This window comes from Gopherus flavomarginatus, chromosome 2, assembly GCF_025201925.1.
Source record: "Gopherus flavomarginatus isolate rGopFla2 chromosome 2, rGopFla2.mat.asm, whole genome shotgun sequence".
Classification (NCBI taxonomy): domain Eukaryota; kingdom Metazoa; phylum Chordata; order Testudines; family Testudinidae; genus Gopherus; species Gopherus flavomarginatus.
The window spans coordinates 95,184,100-95,207,419 of record NC_066618.1 but is presented as its reverse complement, the minus strand read 5'-3'; the positions used below and the strand labels follow the sequence as shown (position 1 = coordinate 95,207,419).

The window sequence follows — 23,320 nt, the reverse complement described above, 5'->3', positions numbered from 1 at the left end:
CACAATGACCTCTGCTCTGACCTGCAGAGGCCACTGTCTCAAGGAGTGAAAGACAATTTAGGCTTTCATCCTTTGTATCTGAAATGACTCTTGTGCCATAAATTCTAATCAGGCCAACCTGGATGACAATTTAAAAAATAAATCACATAATGAATGTTTTTTCTGCAAAAGAGGCTCTGAGAAGAGAGACATACAGCAGATTTTCTAGCTAAGCAAAATTACTGTTCTAACTTCTATCCTGCTTCACAAGAACACTGTCACACAGAAGCACACTTACAAGTAAAAATGTAGAAAATTCTAAATCCTGCATAATTATACCATAAAGGAAACCAAAATGTCAAAACTAATTTTCAGTATTTAAAAATGGGAAATTAACAAACACACATATCTAGATCTATATCAATAGATAGATAGATAGAAGCAAAGCAAGCCTGAGATTTAACTTGTACAGAATGAAGTGTTGCCAGCAGAAGAAATGTTGGCAATCCATCCTGCAATGCTGCAAAATTAAATAAGCAACATTTATGCTAAATGAGCATTAGGCTTGATCTTGCATTCCATGCAAAATCTCTAATTTCACAGAAAGTTTAAGGTGTGTAAAAACATATGTGCAGGCCCAAAATGATTAAATTTTTATATTTGAGTAAGTGATCTTAATGTGCTGTAAATGTGTCCCTGCTGTATCTTCATTATCAGCAACTGAGTTACACCAGGAATGAATCTGGCCCATTAAGGACATGATCCAACTCCATGAAGGCCAATGGCAATCACTCCATGGACTTCAATGGAACTTGGATTAGGCTCTGTGTTACAGGAAGTCCACAAAGTGACTACCAATGGCTTTCACTGAGTTGAATCAAGCCTGCACATATTATTTTTATGTGCAGTACATATTGCTTCCACATCTCCTCTCTATACCAACTATTGAAACTGTATAACGCTAATAATAAGTTTTTATTCCCCGTTATCAGGCTTTTATCAGATGGATTTAAACATTTTACAGAAGTCATCAAGATATTGAATGAACATCTTGCAGGATTTAAATAATTTCGAATCTAATCCTCTAGTACTTGTTCAGTCTTTACTAAGGCAAAATTCCTATAAACCTCAATAGGAGCTTCCTCTAATAAGGATCCTAGGATTTGTCCCTGTGTCATTAATTTGGAGCACAGTGCAACATAAACCTACTTGATTTAAGGACAGCACTCTACCAAAGTAGTCAATGACTTAATAAACATTCTATGCTTCTATTTGGCTCTTAACATAAAGGAGTCATGACTGAAATAGGAGATAACTCTTCTCCAATATTTACAAGATTAAATAATATGCCACTTAATATCATGTAAAATTACCTTATTTCATTTTACTCAACACAATCTGGATTTATATCTCATAAGTATACTGTAGCTTTTATAACTCTGCAAGTTAAGCAAAATGTTACCTCTGATGTAACATGTTACAGAACACTGAAGTCCTTTTCTGAAATTTTGCACTTGCAGCAGTATCTCTTATCTTGTTTTTCCACTGTTGCTTGACATGATTCAAACATTTAAAGTTTTTCATAAAAGTATTCTCTAAAGATGTCAAAAGTTCATAGATACATAAGCCTATGAGGTCTGGTTTAGGTAAGACCGACAATATCGAAAGATTACAGAACAGACGTTTATTTCTAAAAACAAAAAAAAGCAATGGCATTAGTAACTGGTTTGACCACGAGTTTAAGGGGATATTCTCTCATAAAGACAAAGGTCCATATCCTCAGCCGCTATAAATTAGGAGGTACACCGGTTAAGGACCTGGCTCAGAGTTTCAGACTGGAATTGCTTAAGATTTGTGGGACAGCTGCCTCTAGTCAGACTTGTGCTCCTGGTGTCTGAAAAGCTGATGCCTTCACCTCCTCTGCCACTGGTGGCAAAGTATACATTTAGGAGATAGGATTAGGCCAAAAATTCACCATCCTTCACATGCCAAAAATGAGTATAGTCAATCTTAATCCATCTTCACCACCTGAAACTGAACTTGCTGCTGGAGAAGAGTCATTTCTAATACTAGTTACTCTATGCTCTAGCAAAACAAGATATGAATATTCCTTTCTCCATTACTGTGAGTTACTATAATAAGGAGAAAGAGAGAGAGTGTGTGCAATAAGGAGACAGAGAGAGAGAACAAGACAGAGAGAGAGAGAGAGAGAGAGAGAGAGAGAGAGAGAGAGAGAGTGTGTGTGTGCGCGCGCGCATGTGCAGGCCACAGGTATCTTATCCCCATTATTCCATCCCTAGATACTGTAGAAAATGGGGTATGCATTTTCTGAAACATTCTTGAAGGAAGCAGGTACTTATAACAACAACAACAACCACCACCACCACCACCACCACCACCACCACGTCTGTCAAAAGAAAACTAGGAAGTAGAGACATTCATAACTGAGGCGGAGGAAAACACTATTTGTGCCTGATCTATTCAAACTATTATAAAATCAGTTACTCTATATAAAAATATGACCCAGGAAATGCTGCTAAGTTTAGCAAGACATGGGAAGATCCAATGCTGGTCATTCGAAGTAAGCTAGTACACACAATTATTCCAAAATCTGAACAAGACCATCTATGTAACTTTCATCTATGGGCCAGTCTCCTCCCCTCACTTGTGAAAATGCTCCTCCTTACCAGGTATTTGGCAAATGTCCCCACAATGTGTACCAAATGCTAGATAAGAAACTCAGGGAATGCTAATCTTGTTTCATATGAAAGAAAATTATCAGAGAAATAATGCCACTTTTTGCATCAATTTATGCAAATCATAGACACGCAGCATATAAGAGACTGCAAAGTAAGGCCCAGAGTGTGCACTCCTAACATGCCATTCAAATTTCTAAACAGAGAAGCTGCTCTAGAATAGCACAATATTTTGTGTGTCATATTTTTCAAAGAAAGCAATTAAACACTGAATCACTGAATAAACTGTATTACATCAGCTGAATAGCTCCTTTATTTTAAATAAGTTCATCCAGTTTCATCCTGCTGAATAGTCCCATTGTCCTGTCTTTTACATTTCCAAAGCTACAACAACTCATTGGTAAAGGTTACTGCTTAAAGAGAAAGCCCAGAGAAATGCTACACAGTTCACTTTGAGGTAGTTAAACTATTTGCTTCTACTATTATTTACTTTGGTGATACCTTGTTAGAAGTATGAAAGCAAAGTAGCAGACACCTTAAACTCACAAATACGTACTCATGCACAGTATGTTCACTTGCATCTTTTTCATTATGGTTTGCAGCTAAGCAAAATTAATCATTTACAATCCAAAAGGAAAAAAGATCATGGTACATTATTTTTACCCTACACAGCAACTACAAGGAAACTACTTAGGTGCTCTTCAATGGTATTTAAACATGCAAAATTGACAACTCAGGAACATCTCTTTATTATAAATCTTACCTAATCTAAAACATATAACATAACCGAACAAAACCAGACTGCAAAGACATATTGGTAGTCTCAGGTTAAGTACAACTTTTCAGGATATTTTCATACCTTGAGATATTTTATATTAATCTCTTGCCACATAAACACCTGATCAAATAAAATACATGAACATTATTTAAAATATTTAGATCACCACACACAAGTATTAGCCTTCTGAATTTTAGACATCACAATTCTGCTCTTGATGAAATGGACTAAAATGATTATTATATGGAATTTGAACATTCAAATTGCTAATGGAAATTCTGTTTTCCATGGAAACAAAAACAAAATATTGAGGGGGTGGGGTTCTTAAAACTGTGTGGTTATATTCCATAGTGGTCACTACTGTATTCTAGAAATTAAAATGTGAAGGTTTATTTCACCCTCTCTTGAATGAAGTTACTTAATAAAACATTCTGCAGAAGATGTGTAGCTTCTAATAATATTAAAGGACACCTTTTAAAAAGAAAATTGCACAGATCTTTTGTAAAGATCATTTTGTAGTTTTTCCTATAAGATCTAGGGTATAGACATCTAAACATTGCTACAGATTCCGTACAGATCATGAAATCATAACTTGAATCTCAGAAAATGGGCTCTCTCTCTCTCAAAATTGCATTTCCTTGTAAACAAAATCTTTTCCCCTTAAAGTTCCAGCTATGAGAATTTGTAAAATGTAAGAATGCACTCCATTCCGTCTAAGAATTGTATATAGTCACAAATGGATATAATTAAAAGGAACTCTTTCAGGAGCAATTGCTCTAAAACCAAAATGTCACTATGTACCATGTAGTGCTGCTCCAGCACAGACATCTATCAACATCTATCACTCAAGCATGCGCCTCAACTACTCCACTCCCTTTTCTGATTAGAGATCACAGTTGCTTGAGTTGGCTTACAGGGTGTCATCAGTTTGAATGACAGATGTCTATTCTGGAATGCCACTCTCACTGCTCTCATTTTGGCTATGAAACAAATACACCTGAAAGGCTGCGTTTTCATTAGCCATCAGATACAGTGCAAAAATGTATTTTCTCCCTCTATATCCTTTCATGGCAAAATTTTAGTTCTAATTTCAATTGTGAAAATATTATACCTGAAAGCAATCCTCACTGCATCCTTTGTTTACTTAATACACAATGTTTTCTATGGACAATTTTCAGTTCTCTTCTCTCCTAGCTTTCACTTTACTAGATATAACGACACTCTTTAGTTTACTTCCTCAGAAGAGGCTGTGAAAAACTGAAATTTTGGAGTCAATTCTTAGGCAATAAATGTTAATACAGGATCACAACCAAGCAGGATCGTTTATTTGTGTTTATATTAGAGACTGTTAAGCAAGAGGAAATATGCAGTGCCTACAACTTGCATGGAATAAGTTCATTGTTGACAAAAGTTTTCAGCACATGACGCTGTCATTCTGTTACCCAGTTGCAAGTCAGAGCATATGGCTGTACACCTGCAGACTCCAAGCTACTCCCTCGTCTTACAACAAAATTAAGCTAATAAAATAAAGGGCGGGGGGAATTGCTCTTCAGGACAACATAGTAACACAGAAATGAAATACCTAGACAGACTTACCGAAGAGCTTGCTGGGAGTGTCCTCGCTGTCATTTGATTCCACAGGCGCAAGTAAGGGCTCATTCAGCTCGTTGTCTGAAGTAGCTGCCTTGTCCTCACCTCTCAACTCTGCATTCATTTCACTCCGCAGTGACAGCAAGGGCTTACTGACTTGTCCAGCTATCATTGGATCCTAGGATGGGGGGGAAGAATGAGGGGGAAAAAAAGTGGCAGCTTTGGTGCGCGTATAGTCTCTCCCACTCCCCCCTCTCTCTCTCTCACACATACACTCTCTTATCTCTTGCTGCTCCTGCTGTTATTGCTGGCTGCAGTCAAGTGAAGAGCTATTACAGATCCAATGAGTTTTCCATTACTCCCCACCCTATTAAAGCTCAACTAGCATGTGAGAGATTCAGCATGCTTTGCAGAAAAACTTCTATGAAAGCAACATAAGATACACAGCTTTAATTGTGGGGTGTGTGTGTGTGTGTGTGTGTGTGTGTGTGTTTTTACACCTCCCTCTTTTCTTAACGTGGTAAGAAAATAAAATCGCTGCACGAGTGCTTCAACAACACAGAAGAGTAGCACCTGGTGTATGATCCAGAGGGATTTAAAGAAGCATCATCACTTGAATAACATTAACCAAATCATATACAACAATATTCATCATTCCAATGTTTTAGTGAAAATACAAAGCAACAAATAGCCATTTTATCATATACATTCAATACAGATATATTTCTTCTAACTATTCTTCCTTTCGGGATACTTTGCTCCAAAAGCCCATAAACACATTTTTAAAAAGCAATATATACAGACATAAATTTTTAAAAGATAAAATCAGTGAAGATACTTACACACAATGTTTGGAATTATTCTTGTATTTGGGACATTACACTCCCATAAAAAAATTATATATATTAGTCAAATTGGTTCTTGATGATTTGGATCTGTTTTATCTTCAGCTCATTCAGAGGGCATTTTGGGGTCAGATATTACTTCCAAGTGCACTCAATTATTCCATTTGCAAACTAAGATGTATAATACCATTATAGCTCAGAAACCAGACTCAAAAGCAAAAAAAGAAAAGAAACAAGTGACCTTGTTGCGCTATCTAGCAGCTATTTATTGCAAAGTTCATGCCTAAATGGTTCTTATGCAGAGAACAGGTGACCAGCGTGCAAGTAGGTTGGTTAGCATGTTCCTTATGTCCCATCATCACATTGGTCGATGTTTGCCTATGGGTTTTTTTAATGTATTCATGGCTGAAAAGTGAATTTGATATGACACATGATAATCTATGAAAATGTTAATCAATACAAATAGTTTAAGCTGTCATCAAATGCACTTCTTTAGTCAATACTCATATCGCTGAAAACAATGTCACTGTCACCAGGGCTTAATTTGCACAGCACTTAAATATTGGACTCTGTGCATCAATGCACTCCTCTTCAAATACTGTAGGTAAACACATTTTCTCCCTATTTAAGGCTGAAGCACTCAGCACGCATTTAGCTGAGCTGAATCCTCCCTTTTGAATACCTTGATAGGTCCACTGGAGGGCAAAATTAATACTTAATTGAATCTCAGAGTCATCAAAATAATCAATTCTTTTTTATTATTTATTCTTTACAGTCTGTTGACTGTTTCAAACCTCTGAGGGAATGGTGGAAAGGATTTATGGCTTTGAAACACTGTCATTTAACAAAGTAATTTTCAGTGGGGCATTAGGGGTTGTGAAACATATAATAAAACAAAAATGGTGGCTTATAATAGGAAGAAAGAAAAGAATTATATTTCTGCCATCTAACAAAACAGGATAAATAAAAAAGCAAGTGCAGGGAGAGGGAGAAAGGAGGGGGAGAGGGAGAGAAAGACTGGCTTTTGAAGGGTTTTATCATATCAAGAGCAGAGCTGAGCTTTCATAATGCTGACATTTCTCATCCTGACAATCCTAAACAAGTGGAAAGGATGAGATCGCAGATATCATCTTTCATCACATTTCCCAGCTTAAGAACCAACATGACAGCTTCTCTCCCCTTTACACTGTTAATTACTAAATAAAATACTGCTCTCTGTCAGCATTAGATTATTGCAGATAGCATCCACAAACATTACTCCATTGTTGTTTTTTTAAAACCAATGATACCTACCTTGAACTCTTCAGAAAATAAATTGGGCTTGTGTCTACATATTGTAAATATATGAAATATAATCAATTTAATCAATGTGGTCAATCCACATTGTCAGGCTAAATGGCAGGTGATTTATTAACATTTTATTTATTGTATTTCTTAGCGGGTAAGAATCTGAACATGGATTAGATATTTTTGGGGAGAAAACCCAGATTTCATAGATTTTTTGTTGTTGCTAATTTTATAAAAACAAGTTATACCATACACTAATTCTGCATTATATACAACAGATGCCTTTTATTTTTATATGCCATATAAAGTATTTCGTAGTTGATTCTCAAGTGAAAGGTCACCTGAGGAAGTAGGATACACTGTTTCAAAGTGTTGGGCGATAATTCTGCCCTCAGTTACATCTGTTCAACCCCACTGGGTTCCGTGGGATCGCTCAGGTTTAATCCAGGACAAAATTTGAATGCATCATCAAAATGCTTTTGGGACAAGCTAATGTTGCCCACAGGTCCACACTGCTTATCTGAGGATTGCCAACAATTTAGGGAAGAGACCTGAGCCAGTGGTTTTCCAGATGAAAGTTATGAGGTACAAAATTTTCAAATTGAGTTTATAAAAAGTGGGATGGAGAATAATAAGGAAAATATCATAATGTCATTGGGCAAAATCGACCTCACTGAGGTTATTGGCAAAGCTCTCATTGACTTCACTGGGATCAGGATTTCACCCACTCTGTACATCAATAGCACACCCTCAACCTGGAATAATGTGTTCATTCTGGTTACCACCTTTCAAAAAGTTACAGCAGAAAGAGAGGGGGCTCTGAGATGTATGATGAGAGATTGAAGAGATCGGAACTGTTACCTGAGAAAGATGATATAAGACGGGACATGATCAAAGTATACAAAATAATAATGGACAGAAGGTAGATCAGGAATTACTCATCCCATCTCATCTCACAAGAACAAAGAGAATAAAACTGAAGTGTAGCTGAAGTGTAGCAAATTCAGAAATGATCAAAGGAAATCGTTTTCCACACAAGGTATAGTTAGCCTGTGGAATGCATTGCCACAAGGTATAGATAGCCGGTGGAATTCATTGCCACAAGGTATTGGAGACCAAGGATTTAGCAAGTTTGAAAAAAGATTAGACATTTATATGGCTAACCGGAATATTCAGAATTCTGATAATTATCATTAAAACAGAAGATTTAGAAACAAAAGTCAATGGACTGTCTAAATGTGAATTGACAACTCCTACTCTAGTCTGTAGTGCAGCCTCCAGTTTGCCTCTGAAGTGGCCTTGCCAACTGGTGCACAATTCATGGTGCACCAATGGCAGACCCCTCACACAGCCCTTAGGTAAGTCTAGACAAGGCTTAAATGAAAAAAAGGGTAGAGGTGATGAGGGCAGGAAGGGAGTTATGTGAAAATTTGCTTTAAATTTAAATTAACAGATATCATTTCTGCTCCAAGTTGTTCTCAGGCATTTAATCAAATCACACTGCATTTAATCAAATGGAAATGTGCCTCTCTCATAGTGATTTTAAAGATGGTTAAATACCATTATGATGTTATCTGTTACAAGATCAAATTAAAAGTAATATATGCAACAAAAGCAAATCCTAATTCCCATACACAGTAATTGGACTGAGTGATGCAAAACCCTATGGAGGCCTGAGAGGTAAGATGATAACTCATCTCGTAAGTTACTCTATGGCTGTTGTTACAGCCTCAAAATTGCAGGAGACTAGTCTATAGCTCCTGTCCTTTCCATGGAGAGAGTGGCCATAGCTACACATCCACCAGCCCATTCCTCCTTTGTTTTGCACAAAGCCCCCAGCTCCATGGGCTGTGCCCTGGAACACGGGGAGTTCACACACAGCAAATATCTATGGTGTGTCGGGGACCTGGGTCCAATGCATTGGGGCCCAGCATTCTGCTCCACACAGTGCAATCAAAGTGGACCAGGATTCCTTACAGTCATGGAGTTTGTGCTGGAGGAGGAGGCAGGATTTGCTCCCAAATGTCTTTGGATGTTACTTCCATTCTTTTTCTTTCGAAGGTTACAGGATAATGTTACACCATACAGCCTAACACAGGAAACTGTATAGATCACAAAACACACCATGTGCTATATAGTAAGTTTTAGCTTTCCATAAACAAAACTGGAAAACCCAGGAACGTAAGATGAAGCAGCATAAAGTGCTTAGTACATGGAACAAGAAGACAGTAAAGAATAAAGTGTTTATAGTTCTACTGAGGAGATCTGCTATCATCATTCCCTTTTTTTAAATAAGGTAAATATTAAAATTTGCTTTGACTATATTCTGCCCTTATTTTTAAACTATTTGCTTTATATTTCTATTCATAAGTTCAAAAATCCTTTAAAAGTATAATATTCATCATTTCCTTATAACTGACACAACTCTATCAATTTACAATATCTGTATTAATTTTTACTCAAAAAAACTATTCTGTTTTAGAGTCTTACTTGTCACAACAATAAAGCTGAAGTCCCTGTTTGTCTCAGAAGTTTTAAAAGCAGCAGCAAAGACTTTATATTTAATAAACCAATAGGCACAACCATGACAATTAAAACATGTTTGTCATTAGGTTAAAAACTCATATAATGTAAAAATAATCCTTTAAAAAGAGATATCTCACTACTTGGTAATCTAACAGGGAATATAATATACTCTACTAAGGCCCTGTGCCTGTAATGAGCTCTGTTTGGGACATACTCAGGAGAATTATTTATTTTGACACAACAGCTCCCAGAAAACCTAGGAACGTCTATGCACAAAAGGTGTAGCACTTAAACTATACAAAGCACTACTGCCCTCCTCGTACAGACATTGGTACACCAATCATACTAGCATAGCTTATTTCTGGATAGGAAGGGAATAAGCTATCATAATGTCAGGCATCTTTAAACTTGTATAATTGTGTCCACACCAGTATAACTATTTTGATGGGGAAAAAATCTCACTCCTCATTAAACCAGTTTTACCAGCAGAAAATCTGTGTGTAAAATAGGCCTCAATAATGTTAGCAAGTGACAGTGACTAATGTCTTCACTGGGACATGAATGGCTAAAATTCCACTTAATGAGAATTTGGAAGGGGTTCAGTCATTAAATGGTTTATTATCAGGTGTTAAATAGGTGCATCATTCTGACCACAAGTCATTGAACTTACAGCCAGAAGGGACCACCAATATTTTAACACAGTAATTGTTAAATAAAATTAAGAAATAAAGATCAAATTCCAAATAAAATATACAATAAATATGAAAACCAGTAAATCTTTATGCCTGTATTTTAATCAGTGCATTATTTTATCTCATTAAGTGTTTTCAGAATGTATTTTTATATGGTATATTAATCAGGACAGCTGAAGTAGATAGCCTTGGGTAAAGGCTATTCCAAGATTGGGATAATTGAGTTGACAAGATTTTCACCAGGGTGTATTTTATAAATGTTGTCTAAGGAGAAGATTAATTTAACTGGTATTTGACATACTCTACTAAAGCTTTTAGTATCTCATTTTCCCTTGATTCACCTGCAACCTAGTATCATGACCATCACCTTATCACTACTAGAGGTACCATAATGATACATTCTTTTACAAATAAGAGCACCTCTTACTGGACACTTCTCCAATTGTCACCTCCTGCTGCCCTAAATGTTGTTTTGTCTGCTACTGCCACTTTATCACTGGTGTTCTTTCTCTGACACGTCCAAAACTATAACTACGAAACCCATTCTAAGACAATTTTATTCAACTTCAACACCCTCCCACAAATTGCAACTTGCTATCTATCCTTCCTTTATTCAGCAAAGCTATGGAGAACATCATCTTCTCTAATCTCTCTCTACACAACCACCTTAACCACTTTTAGCCTGATGTAAAATGAGCATGACTATTGATATTGGGTTTAGGACCTTCCCTCTTGGGCTCAAATCTCTCTTTACACCCACATTTGATTTTATTAAAACTCTCATTACTTTCAACCACTCTCTCCTTTTATGGTGCCTTGAGTAAGATGTTGATGTCTCCAGCATGTTCACCTTCTGATCTGAATTGTACTTTTCAAATGATCTCCTCTTTAGTTCTATTGAAGGCTTTACATTAATTATCTTCTTGTCTCCTCCACTATGGAAATTTTCAAGTTTATTTTCTTCCTCCTTTTTCCATCTCCCCTTTCTCTGATGTGTCTCTTTATAAGCTTCAATCTTGGTGTCATTTTTCTGCAGATGATGCTCAACGGTGCATCTAACATCCTGCCTATAGTTAAAGGAGGTAGTGTGTCTGGTTAAAAGTAATTTTTAAAAGACTCATTTCCCAACAGACTCTTTTCACCATTCAGGCTGTTAAAATCATAGAATATCAGGGTTGAAAGGGACCTCAGGAGGTCATCTAGTCCAACCCCTGCTCAAATCAGGACCTAATCCCCAAGTAAATCATGTTTGTTTCCTTTGTTCCATTTCTCTTAGCTTAGTCAGTGAAAATAGATGAGTCCATTTCAATTTTGTTTTTCCAGGCAAAATCCTTTTTCATAAACAAGTAAAATCCCCATAGTCCTCATTAACTAGTAAAATACTGCACATTTTGGACGCAAAGATTGCTAGTGAATGTTTATTTGTCTAAAATGCAGTTTCTATTGGAAATTATCTTGGAAACATTACTTTTGGCCTTATACTTTTTAAAATCTTTTTAAAAATTTACTTTTGAGTTAAATTTGACTTGGCATTGTCCCTTTAAGTGCTGTTCCAGTACAAGACAGACTTTGACCTTGCCTTCAATAATAAAAAGCACAGCAGACACACATTAAAAAAAAAAAAGAACAATTCCCACCTCCCACTCCCCACCAATGAGCGTAAGTGTGAAAGACAGAATCCCACACGACAAATGTTACTAAACTCTGGAATACACTCAGATACCATGGTGGTGGGCACAAAATAAGAACCTGAATACAAGTGTAGTAATTAAGTTCTAGTTCAAAATATAATATAAATCCACTCAGACATATTAAATCTCCTAAACCAGTTGACAATACCAGTGGCATCCTACGCTGAATAAGATGTGAATAGCGATTCCACAACATGCAGCACTGTTGAGGAGAAAAGTTAACTTGCTAGAGAAGATAGCTCTGGTCCCAGCTCCAGAGCAGCAAGATGTAAAAAGAACTCTTGCAAATGAATTCCCTATCTTCTCACTCTCTACAATACACCCTATCTAATCTTCATCCTGGACCACACAACCTGTAGGAATCCCTTGCCATGACATACACCTAATGGCCCAGATGTTTTACTTCCAATGCTGTCCCCACGGAGTTGAGGCTACTACTCCTCTCACTGACTGCTGATAGGAAGAGGAAACAGCTCTAGACCTGGTGTCCAGTTACCTGGGCTACACTTTCTTATTTAATTACAGTATTTAGGAATAGAGAGCATTGTTGTGCCCTATCCCAATTATTAATCTTCCTCCTCCAGTATGTACCACTCCATCCCTCCAGTTGTGAGGTGATTTATTCTTGTGAGGTACATAAGGTTATCTTTCTCTCCTGAGCTAGAAAGATCCTAATCATTTTAGTAGGACCAAGGCCAAAATATTCAGATCTCGGAGGCTTGCATAGCTTCGGTAGGCTGACAGCCAAAGAGAGACTATTATTCTTTTGAACGGTCACACTCATCAACATTCCTGAAGTGCCCCATGTTATCCCAATTTTCTTGAGTCCCACATACCAAGCAGCTGCCTCTCTGCTCTGGGAACTCTGTGCTGAGAGGAGTTTTTCTTGTGGTCTTGTCTCCTTTCAACAGGGACTGCTCTTGTGGATAGGGTGCAGGCTTCTTCTATATTCTCACAGTCCCCTTACGGGTTCCTTGCTGCTCTGCACGTGTCTCTCATTGGGCTACCAAAAGTCAGATCTCATTTACATAGCCATCACATCTTTTGGGGCAGGCCTGCTATCCTGCTTCTGCTCACTCCATTTCCTCAAAGGTATCTGCCTCTCTTATCACCCCTGAATTCTTCCCCTGTATCCCCATCTCTCTCATTCCATTTCCTTCAGGTCTTTGAGCCCCACAACTCCAACTTTACCTCACAAGCTACTACGCTTCAGGCTCTTCTCTGCCCCACCCTGCTGTCACGCTTGCCCCTTTCCAAATCTCAGAGTCTCCGTTAGAAATGCTGCTCCTAATCTTCCTTTATCTTGCTCTGTCCATGTTTCCCCTTGTTTCTCATGTGATTCCCAGACCCTCTTGTCCTACTGTGCCCCTCACCCAGGTCCCCTTTGTCCTCCTGTCAACTCCCTCCTTTCCTTCCAACACCAGCACTCACCAGTCCATCCTCCAGCTCCTCCATTCTCAGGAATAGGAGGAAATGGGGGTAGAAACTGGAGTGAGTAACCAGTAGGGGAAGTGAGGAGGTGTGCACATCTACACTATCCTCCTACATGCCTGGCATTGGTCGGGAAGAGAGAGGCCTCTACCAGGTAGGAAATTAAAGCTGGAAGAAATTTGGGTAGCTAGCAAAGGAAGCTAGAAGTGACAGCTGGGAGACCAGGGAGCTGGAAACAAGTTTGGAAAGCCAGAGCCTCAGACCACACGCCAGAGCAGAGGTGGGCAAACTATGGCCCGGTCCCTGAGCTCCTGGCCCTGGAGGCTCGCCCCTGGCCCCTCACCTGCTGTCCCCTCTCCCCTGGAGCCTCAGCTCGCTCGCTCTGCTGCCGGCGCAATGCTCCGGGTGGCGGGGCTGTGAGCTCCTGGGGCAGCGCAGCTGCAGAGCCCGGCCTGACCCAGTCTCTGTGCTGCATGGTGGCGGTGGCGCGGCTGTAGCACTGCCAACCACCAGTACTCCAGGCAGCGAGCAGGGGGGGTTGGATAGAGGGCAGGGGAGTTTGAGGTGTTGATAGAGGGCGGGGGTGTGGATAGGAGTTGGGGCAAGGAACAGGGGGTTGAATGGGGGCAGGGGTCCCAGGGAAGCAGTCAGGAAGGAGAGGGGGTGGATGGGGCAGCAGGGGGCAGTCAGGGAGGTAGGAGGCAGTCAGGCAGGGGTTCCGGGGAGAGGCCATCAGGAATGAGAGGAGGGGTTGGATGGGGCAGTGGGAGGTCCGGGGGCGGTCAGGAGACAGGAAGTGGAGGTGTGTGGATAGGGCAGGAGTCCTGGGGGCGGGGCCATCAGGGAACATGGGGGTTGGATGAGGCAGGAGTCCTGGAGGAGGGGGGGGCAGATAGGAGGTGGGGGCCGGGCCACGACCCCCTCCCCTAACTGGCCCTCCATACAATTTACGAAAGCCGATGTGGCCCTTAGGCCAAAAAGTTTGCCCACCCCTGCGCCAGAGGCAATACAATGGAAAGGAAACAAGCAGGATGATACTGAACTGAGCCAACATGCAAGCACTGGGACTAGAAGCCTGACTCTTCCACAGAACAAATTTTCGTAGTGAGGGTGCTGCTGATGGAATACATGGAAACCACGTAGTTGGCATTTTTTATTGCTATTTCAAGCCAGGGGGTGTGACAGCACCCCTAGTTCCAGCACTACTGCTCTTCAACCTCACGTCACCATCACCCAACCTAAGCTGGGAGGACGGGGGAGAATATGGAGAATTATAAAGAGCAATGGGGAGAATTCAGTTAGTAACCTGAGGGGGGAGGGAGGGGGAAGGGAGAAGTAATGCCAAACATAATAGACCTTCTAGAAAACTGGATCTGTTTTGTGGCCCGATTATAAACAAACATATTAAAATTAACCTAAAATTCACAAGAATGTGCATGCACTACCTTCCAATGGCCCTTTCAACCACAGCTTATTTGAAGATTTATTTGAAAATTTTTCCTTACCAGGATGGCAACTATGGTTTCTGCCTTCAGTAAACATGTGATCAAGGATGTTTATGTACTTATTCATCGTTCCTAGAAAAAATTACCCATTCTATCCTGATATAATAAACAGGTGCCACAGTTGTCTGGAAGGATCGAATAAATGGGCTTTGTTACTCAAAACAGAGGCCTCTCACTTGAGTTAAAGTGAGTAAGCATCAAGCTGTTATAGTCTCAGGGTCAGCCACTGCCAGGAGACATGATCCTCTGTACCAAATCAGAGCATTATTCTCACATGAGTGATCTTACATTGTATCCTGGTGACTCTGTGGAACATTTGGTTTGAGGGTTTTGTTTGCTTGTTGTTTGGTTGATTGATTTATCTTTTGTGGCCTGTGCACAAGGTCTCCTGGGTTTGGATTCATCCTCCCTTTAGTTCATCCTAGACCATACACTTATGTCCCAGCAACATTAAGAATATTATCTCTGCCTCAAGTAATTAGGTCACCTGCCCTTTGTTTCTGAGGAACTGCCCCTTTGGAACCAAGAACTACAAAGCATCCAAGGATGATTAGTGCTAGTCTTTCCTGAGGGAAAGATAGGTTGCCAGTATTGCCAACCCTGATTTCTGAACATCAGAGATATATACTATATGTGATTCTTTTTATTTGCGGTCTATTTTTTGAAATTTTTGGTGCACTTGGGTCACCTTTTTAAGCTTTTCTCCACGAAAAACGAAACTTGAGATTCTACCAAAATTACTGGATTCTAGGATCTGGGGCATCAAGAAACACCACATATAAGACTTGCACTAAATTTTTGAGATTGGTCACACAGGAAGCATGCCGAGAAGAAGAAAGGGACGCTAGGAATAGCTTGTCTAGATGCCGCAAGAGGAACTCAGGACATCGAAGAGATATATCTAGTATGGCCGGCTGGAAAACCAGAATTCCGTTTTGCAAAAAGTGTCAAGTGTTTTGAAACTTGGTTCTGTTCTGCATCAAAATGAAACTGAGATCTTTCTAAATTATTCACAAAAACACATGAGAGCCCAACTGCAGAATAGCCAATACCTCAGGTTCAAGTCCTTGATCTGACTCAATCTCTCTCACTCAGTGTCTCCTGCTCTTCCACTTGGTATAAATAATTCAATATTCATCTCACCACAGACAGACAGAGAAACTCCCTCAATAATCCAGCGGTTAGGGCACTCATCCAAGATGTGGGACACCCAGGTTCACTAAGTCTGTGCTTTGAATCCCAGATGAGTACCCTAACCACTTTTTTGGTTTTTGGTTATTCTGGTGCTGGGGAAGGGAGGTGTCCCTCTCTATTTTTGACCAGAAATTCCCTTGGACTTGAGAAATCTTCCCAACAAAAAGTTTTTTTGAAACCAATATTCTGTTTCTACAAAATATTTTGGTTTTGATGAATCAGCGTTATTCAACAACATGATTTGTCAAAACAAAAACCAACCAACTTTGGTTTTTGTTGGTCCTGCAGCAAAAAAACTTCAGGACCAGACTTCAAAGAGAAACTGCTGAGCTTCAGTTCATCTGCAAATTTGACACCATCAGCTCAGGATTGAACAAAGACTGTGAATGGCTTGCCAATTACAGAACCAGTTTCTCCTCTCTTGGTTTTCACACCTCAACTGCTAGAACAGGGCCTCATCCTCCCTGATTGAACTGACCTCGTTATCTCTAGCTTGCTTGCTAGCACACATATATACAACTGCCCCTGGATATTTCCATTACATGCATCTGAGGAAGTGGGTATTCACCCACGAAAGCTCATGCTCCAAAACGTCTGTTAGTCTATAAGGTGCCACAGGACTCTTTGCTGCTTTTACAGATCCAGACTAACACGGCTACCCTCTGATACTTGACAACCAACTTTATTATTTAGTACTACCCAGGTGTGAACACTGCTTTTGCAAACAATTCACACCCCAATCCAAATCATGTTTGAAGCTGCTTTTGCTGTTCTTGTGCACGACTCAAAAATCATACGCAGGCAGGACCTACTCAACTCATTTTTATATAGATAATCAGGCCTTAACCAAAACACCCTATCCAAAAACTGTCAAAAAATCCAGATCCAGATCCAAGTTTTACAGCTGGTCTCTCAGTCAATAATGTGTGAAAAGGCATGGATATACTCATCCCCACCTGTAGAGGACTTTGAAATTTGAATCCCAATTTTGGAACTCAGGCCCAACTCTGGCATTTAGTACTGTTGATGTGATTAAATAAGTTGTCTTCTCTTGGAAGCTGCTCTTAGTCTATCTCAACCTGCACGTCTCACTATACTAATATGCAATGCAGAAGTCACAGGGGAAATACTGAAAGGCCTTGCTCTCATAAAGTTGCCCTTCCTAACCCTCTGCAGCTAGTGGAGAAGCACAAACCTACACTTTTTCATTTCCTTTTCTATACTCACTCTCTTTACAGTAAATTATACCAGAACAATGTCTCTGTGGAAGTATGAGACTGAAATCTTCATCTGATTTCACAGCCACACACATTTCCATGTTCAAGGACTAAAGGCACCACTTTTGCTGCAGTTTGCTTAGGAACGAGCATTCCAAATCTTTCCTTCTATGCTGGGTCTCGTGTCTGACACCAAAACCTGCTTAGAACTGCTAAACACACTTAATACTGCAACAAATACTGCAAAGCAATAACACCATTCTTTTTGTATTTCTAAGCCTTTCCCATTTATAAAATGTGTGAAACTTTTATTTATTTGTTTTTTAAAAAATCTTTGTAGTTGGTGTTCAGGGTAACTTTTCTTGGTAGCAGGTCTATATCAACAGCTGGATTTCACAGTCTCCTTTTCCTATCTCAAAATATTAATTCATAATTAAATATTTATTTAATTGAATTTAATATATACCTCTACCCTGATATAACGCAACCCGATATAACACACATTCGGATATAACATGGTAAAGCAATGCTCCGGGGGCGCAAGGCTGCGCACCCTGGCAGATCAAAGCAAGTTTGATATAACACGGTTTCAGCTATAACACGATAAGATTTTTTGGCTCCCGAGGACAGCGTTATATCGGGGTAGAGGTGTACTTTTACCTGTCATGCAACTTTATAGAGATGACCAAATCATCTGCAAGGGCACTTGCTTTTGTTTAAGAAGTTTAGGCTATTGTGATAGGAAACAAAGATAGGAAACAAAGGGTAGGAATAAATGGTCAGTTTTCAGAATGGAGAGAGGTAAATAGTGGTGTCCCCCGGGGCTCTGTACTGGGCCCAATCCTATTTAACATATTCATAAACGATCTGGAAATAAGGGGTAAACAGTGAGGTGACAAAATTTGCAGATGATACAAAACTACTCGTGACAGTTAAGTCCCAGGCAGACTGCAAAGAGCTATGAAAGGATCTCACAAAACTGGGTGACCGGGCAACAAAATGGCAGATGAAATTTAATGTTGATAAATGCAAAGTAATGCACATTGGAAAACATAATCCAAACTATACATATACAATGATGGGATCTAAATTAGCCGTTACCACTCAAGAAAGTGATCTTGGAGTCATTGCGGATATTTCTCTGAAAACATCCACTCCATGTGCAGCGGCAGACAAAAGAGCAAACAGAACATTGGGAATCATCAAGAAAGGTATAGATAATTAGACAGAAAATATCATATTGCCTCTATATAAATCCATGGTACGCCCACACACTGAATACTGCATGCCAATGTGGTCACCCCATCTCAATAAAGATATATTGGATTTGGAAAAGGTTCAGAAAAGAGCAACAAAAATGATTAGGGGTATAGAACAGCTTCTGTATGAGGAGAGATTAATAAGACTGGGACTTTTCAGCTTGGAAAAGAGGCGACTAAGGGGGGATATGATAGAGGTCTATAAAATCATGAGTGGTATAGAGAAAGTAAATAAGGAAGTGTTATTTACTCCTTCTCATAATACAAGAACAAGGGGCCACAAAATGAAATCAGTAGGTAGCAGGTTTAAAACAAACACAAGAAAGTATTTTTTCATGCAATGCACTGTCAACCTCTGGAACTCCTTGCCAGAGGGTGTTGTGAAAGCCAATACTATAACGGGGTTCAAAAGAGAGCTAGATAGATTCATGGAAGATAGCTGTCATGTATCAGAGGGGTAGCTGTTAGTCTGAATCTGTAAAAGCAGAAAAGAATCCTGTGGCACCTTATAGACTAACAGATGTGTTGGAACATGAGCTTTCGTGGGTGAATACCCACTTCGTCGGATGCATGTAGTGGAAATTTCCAGGGGCAGGTATATATATGCAAGCAAGAAGCAAGCTAGAGATAACAAGGTTAGTTCAATCAGGGAGGATGAGACCCTGTTCTAGCAGTTGAGGTGTGAAAACCAAGGAAGGAGAAACTGGTTTTGTAGTTGACAAGCCATTCACAGTCTCTGTTTAATCCTGAGCTGATGGTGTCAAATTTGCAGATGAACTGAAGCTCAACAGTTTCTCTTTGAAGTCTGGTCTTGAAGTGTTTTTGCTGCAGTATGGCCACCTTAAAATCTGCTATTAGAATGGACAGAAATCAGATATTAGGAATGGCAATATACAAAAACCTGTAGGAGAACATTTCAGCCTCCCTGGCCACACAATAGCAGATCTTAAGGTGGCCATCCTGCAGCAAAAAAACTTCAGGACCAGACTTCAAAGAGAAACTGCTGAGCTTCAGTTCATCTGCAAATTTGACACCATCAGCTCAGGATTAAACAGAGACTGTGAATGGCTTGCCAACTACAAAACCAGTTTCTCCACCCTTGGTTTTCACATCTCAACTGCTAGAACAGGGTCTCATCCTCCCTGATTGAACTAACCTCGTTATCTCTAGCTTGCATATATATACCTGCCCCTGGAAATTTCCACTACATGCATCCGACGAAGTGGGTATTCACCCACGAAAGCTCATGCTCCAAAACGACTGTTAGTCTATAAGGTGCCACAGGATTCTTTGCTGCTTTTATGGAAGATAAATGCATCAATGGCTATTAGCCAGGATGGGCAGGAATGGTGTCCCTAGCCTCTGTTTACCAGAAGCTGGGATTGGGTGACAGGGCATGGATCACTTGATAATAACCTGCCTGTTCATTCCCTTTGGGGCATCTGCCATTGGTCACTGTCAGAGAACAGGATACTGGGTTTGATGGATTTTTGATCTGACCCAGTATGGCCGCTCTTATGTTCTTATGTGCTTCATGCTTTTTGGAATGGGTGCTAATCCATCAAAAGCTGCAGGTAGAGCTGCAAATTCTCAAGATGTCTTGCTTACTGTGTCAAGTGTGTTATGTCAAATATCACATAAAGTAGCAATCCTTTTCAGCAGGCTTACAGGAGCACTTTAATAAAAAGCAGCCTACAATATTGTTGAATGCTTTACAACATGAAAAGAGCTTGTGCACTCATTCACTAATCACTTTTAGAGGTAATTACAGTGATTGGATTATTATTAAGCAAAGAGCAAGTCATTTCTCAGGTATACTAGTATTTTCCTACACACAATACTATTCCATACTGTGCACTAATAAAAAAAGACAATTATTGGCAGAGCCCTGCATATCTGCAGATATCTGCTTTATATCCGTTGACCATTTTTGCAGATTGCAGATGGATGTAGATCCAAATTTTATACCTAGCGCCCTGCAACTCTGTGGATATCTGCTTTATATCTGCAGATATCCACATCTGCAGACCATTTTTGCCGATGGGATGCCAATAAATTTTTTTTAACCGTGCAAGGCTCTAATTATTGGTCACTGTTTTCCTATTGTTCCTTCAGGAAAGCCCATCTAAACAAAATATTTTAAGAGGGATGGGTTAATATCTGATCAAAGCAAAAGTGTGCCATTCCAATGCTGTTTTTTGTTGCTTGCTCTTGTTCTTTCAAACTGGTGAATGTTGCTGGATTGTTCAATTTTACCCTTAAAGAGAAACTAGCACCACTGTCCTTAGAGAACACAAATTGACAAACGCCTTTGAGTTCCTTCTGTTTGAAACTGCAGAAAAATCTTTCTGAAGATTCTGCTATTGCCCTTTGTATTATAAACCTATTTTTAAAAAACAAGGGTCCTGATCCTGTTCCCATTTAAGTCAATTTGGAATATTGCCATCTACATTGATAGGAGCAGGATCCGCCCTAGGTTTGGCAGCTAACTCTGCATGGTGACCAACAATCTAGGCTAAGGACCTGATCTTGCAGCTATTGAATCAATGGCAAAACTCCCATTGACTTTGATGGTGAAGGACCGAGCCCTAAATGAGGTCTGGTTTTAGTTACTTTAATAAATGCAAGTCCATATCAAATTTCATAAACATCAGTCTCTTAAAAATTATTTTTCCAACCTAGTCAACATGAGTACTAGGCTTCAGAGTCCATTTTTACTAAGCAGATATGGTTTTCAAACTATAAATAGAAATCTTTATTCCCACAGAATAGTACCCTAAAAATACTTCACAAAACATCGTTTTTGCAACATGCAGGGTTACACAAAATAGCACCAATACCCCTGTAAAATCCATGCATCTGGACACACCAGCTTACACAAAATGAATAAAGAAATACCTGAAATTACTTCAGAGTGCTGCAATCTGTAAAATGGGATAATAGAGTGATGCAAAAGGTGCTGATTTTGATGCTTTGTATATAGGGATAGGAACCTATAAGATTACCCAGTCCATCTCAACAGAGACCTATGCAAGATTCTTTTCTACTCTACATCTTCTAGTGCTTTGTCTAGACCAGCTTTAAGAATCCAACATAATGATCGCAAAAAATTCTGAGATCTCATTGTTAAAAAATTTTTTGTTATATCTATCATACATTTTCCTTTCTTAATTTTATCCCATTACTGCCACTTCTTGCTTATGCCATCCTAAGAAATTCCTCTCCATCCACATTTACCTGCTTCAGATTTCAGTAGATGGTTATATCCTCACTTACTGAGCAATCAACCACCTAAGCACATTTAGTCAACTTAATCTTCACAACATAAATCAATCTCTCTCATCTTTTAACTTGCTACCTGATAGGTCTTAAAAAGAGCCATAGAAGGGACAAATGTCAGCCACCATCAGGAGTCAGCAAAGAAGTAAACAGAGTTTGAGGCCTTTGCAGTTGCTTGGAAAACCTCACTAATGGGGCATTTCTTAGGTTCCAACAATAGGCCTCCAATCTCTCAACTTGAAGACCCCCCAAAAGAATTAGGGAGGCAGAAGATTTGCCTGGCTGTTCCCACCCCCAAAATATAAAAAAGGAATGAATGTCATTCATCACAATTAAAAGATGTGATCAGTTGAGTTAACAATAGCCCAGGCAAACTCTATGTAAAACTTGAAGACTGGAGTCCCAAATATAGTTATTCATAGTAATTATTGGGCTACAAAGAAACTAACATCACCAAAAAGAAGAAGCCATCCATTGCTCCAGACCTCTTAGCAGCTTTGGACAATTCTTCTAAATTCCTGTTGCTGAGGCCCTTCCCCTTAGCTACTTTCATTAATAATCAGGAATTTATCCCTAGAAAATATCAGTGACTAGTCACTCTGGGTAACAGCAGAGATTACTCAGTTCAAACAGCTGTTCCTGGGTCCTGATTTGAAATCATGCCAAGAAGTATGTAAATAATACAAATACGCTATATTGTCGATATTTACAAATAAAACACCTTATTGTGAAATCCAGATATGGCTTTAACCACCTTTGAGGAGTTGACCCAGGAGCAAGTTGGAACAAAAGGTTTAATTTCTAAGAGATATACAATTTTGATTGTAAAAGATGTTGAAAAGAAAACCACCCCAATGAAAAGATGGGACAAGAGAGCTGAATAAATAAATTTATCTGGATGAGTGGGAGTCTATATGTGAAAGGGGATGTCTCTCTTCAATCTGAGTCACTCAAAGAACTTTTGTTTTATAAATTACTGTACAGATGGCATATTTTGGCTCCTAAGGAGAAATTCTGCTGGAGGTGTTGCAGAGAAAGAGAAACATACTTGCATATGTGGTGGCTGCATCCCAGAATTAGATGATTTTGGGAGGAAATTATTAAAGAGATTAATTTTGTGGCAAAATGCTGACTTCCTAGAGATCTGTTGACCTGCTTCCTTAATATTCCAGTAAAGAATCTACATTTTAAACAGAATGACACATGAATTTATTTTTTATTGTTAGCAGCAATACTTTGTATTGGACGTTATTGGAATAATGGCGTTCCTCCTTCTATAGAGTTGTGGTACAGTAAAATACAGACTGGCCTTGTAATGTATACACCAAGTACATACACAAGAGAAGCACCA

General features: G+C 39.3%; 1 protein-coding gene across 2 annotated transcripts in view; it reads right to left on the bottom strand.

Annotated features, from left to right (window-relative positions):
- Nucleotides 1-23,320, bottom strand: part of POU6F2 (POU class 6 homeobox 2) — a 419,307-nt gene that overhangs the window by 338,823 nt on the left and 57,164 nt on the right. The window contains exon 2 of one of the 2 annotated variants that reach the window (XM_050937705.1): nucleotides 5,050-5,221. In XM_050937705.1, coding sequence (XP_050793662.1) covers nucleotides 5,050-5,221 — 172 coding nt within the window. Of the gene's footprint in view, nucleotides 1-5,049; nucleotides 5,392-23,320 lie in introns of those variants that run through there. The other variant, XM_050937706.1, reaches the window with a different exon arrangement.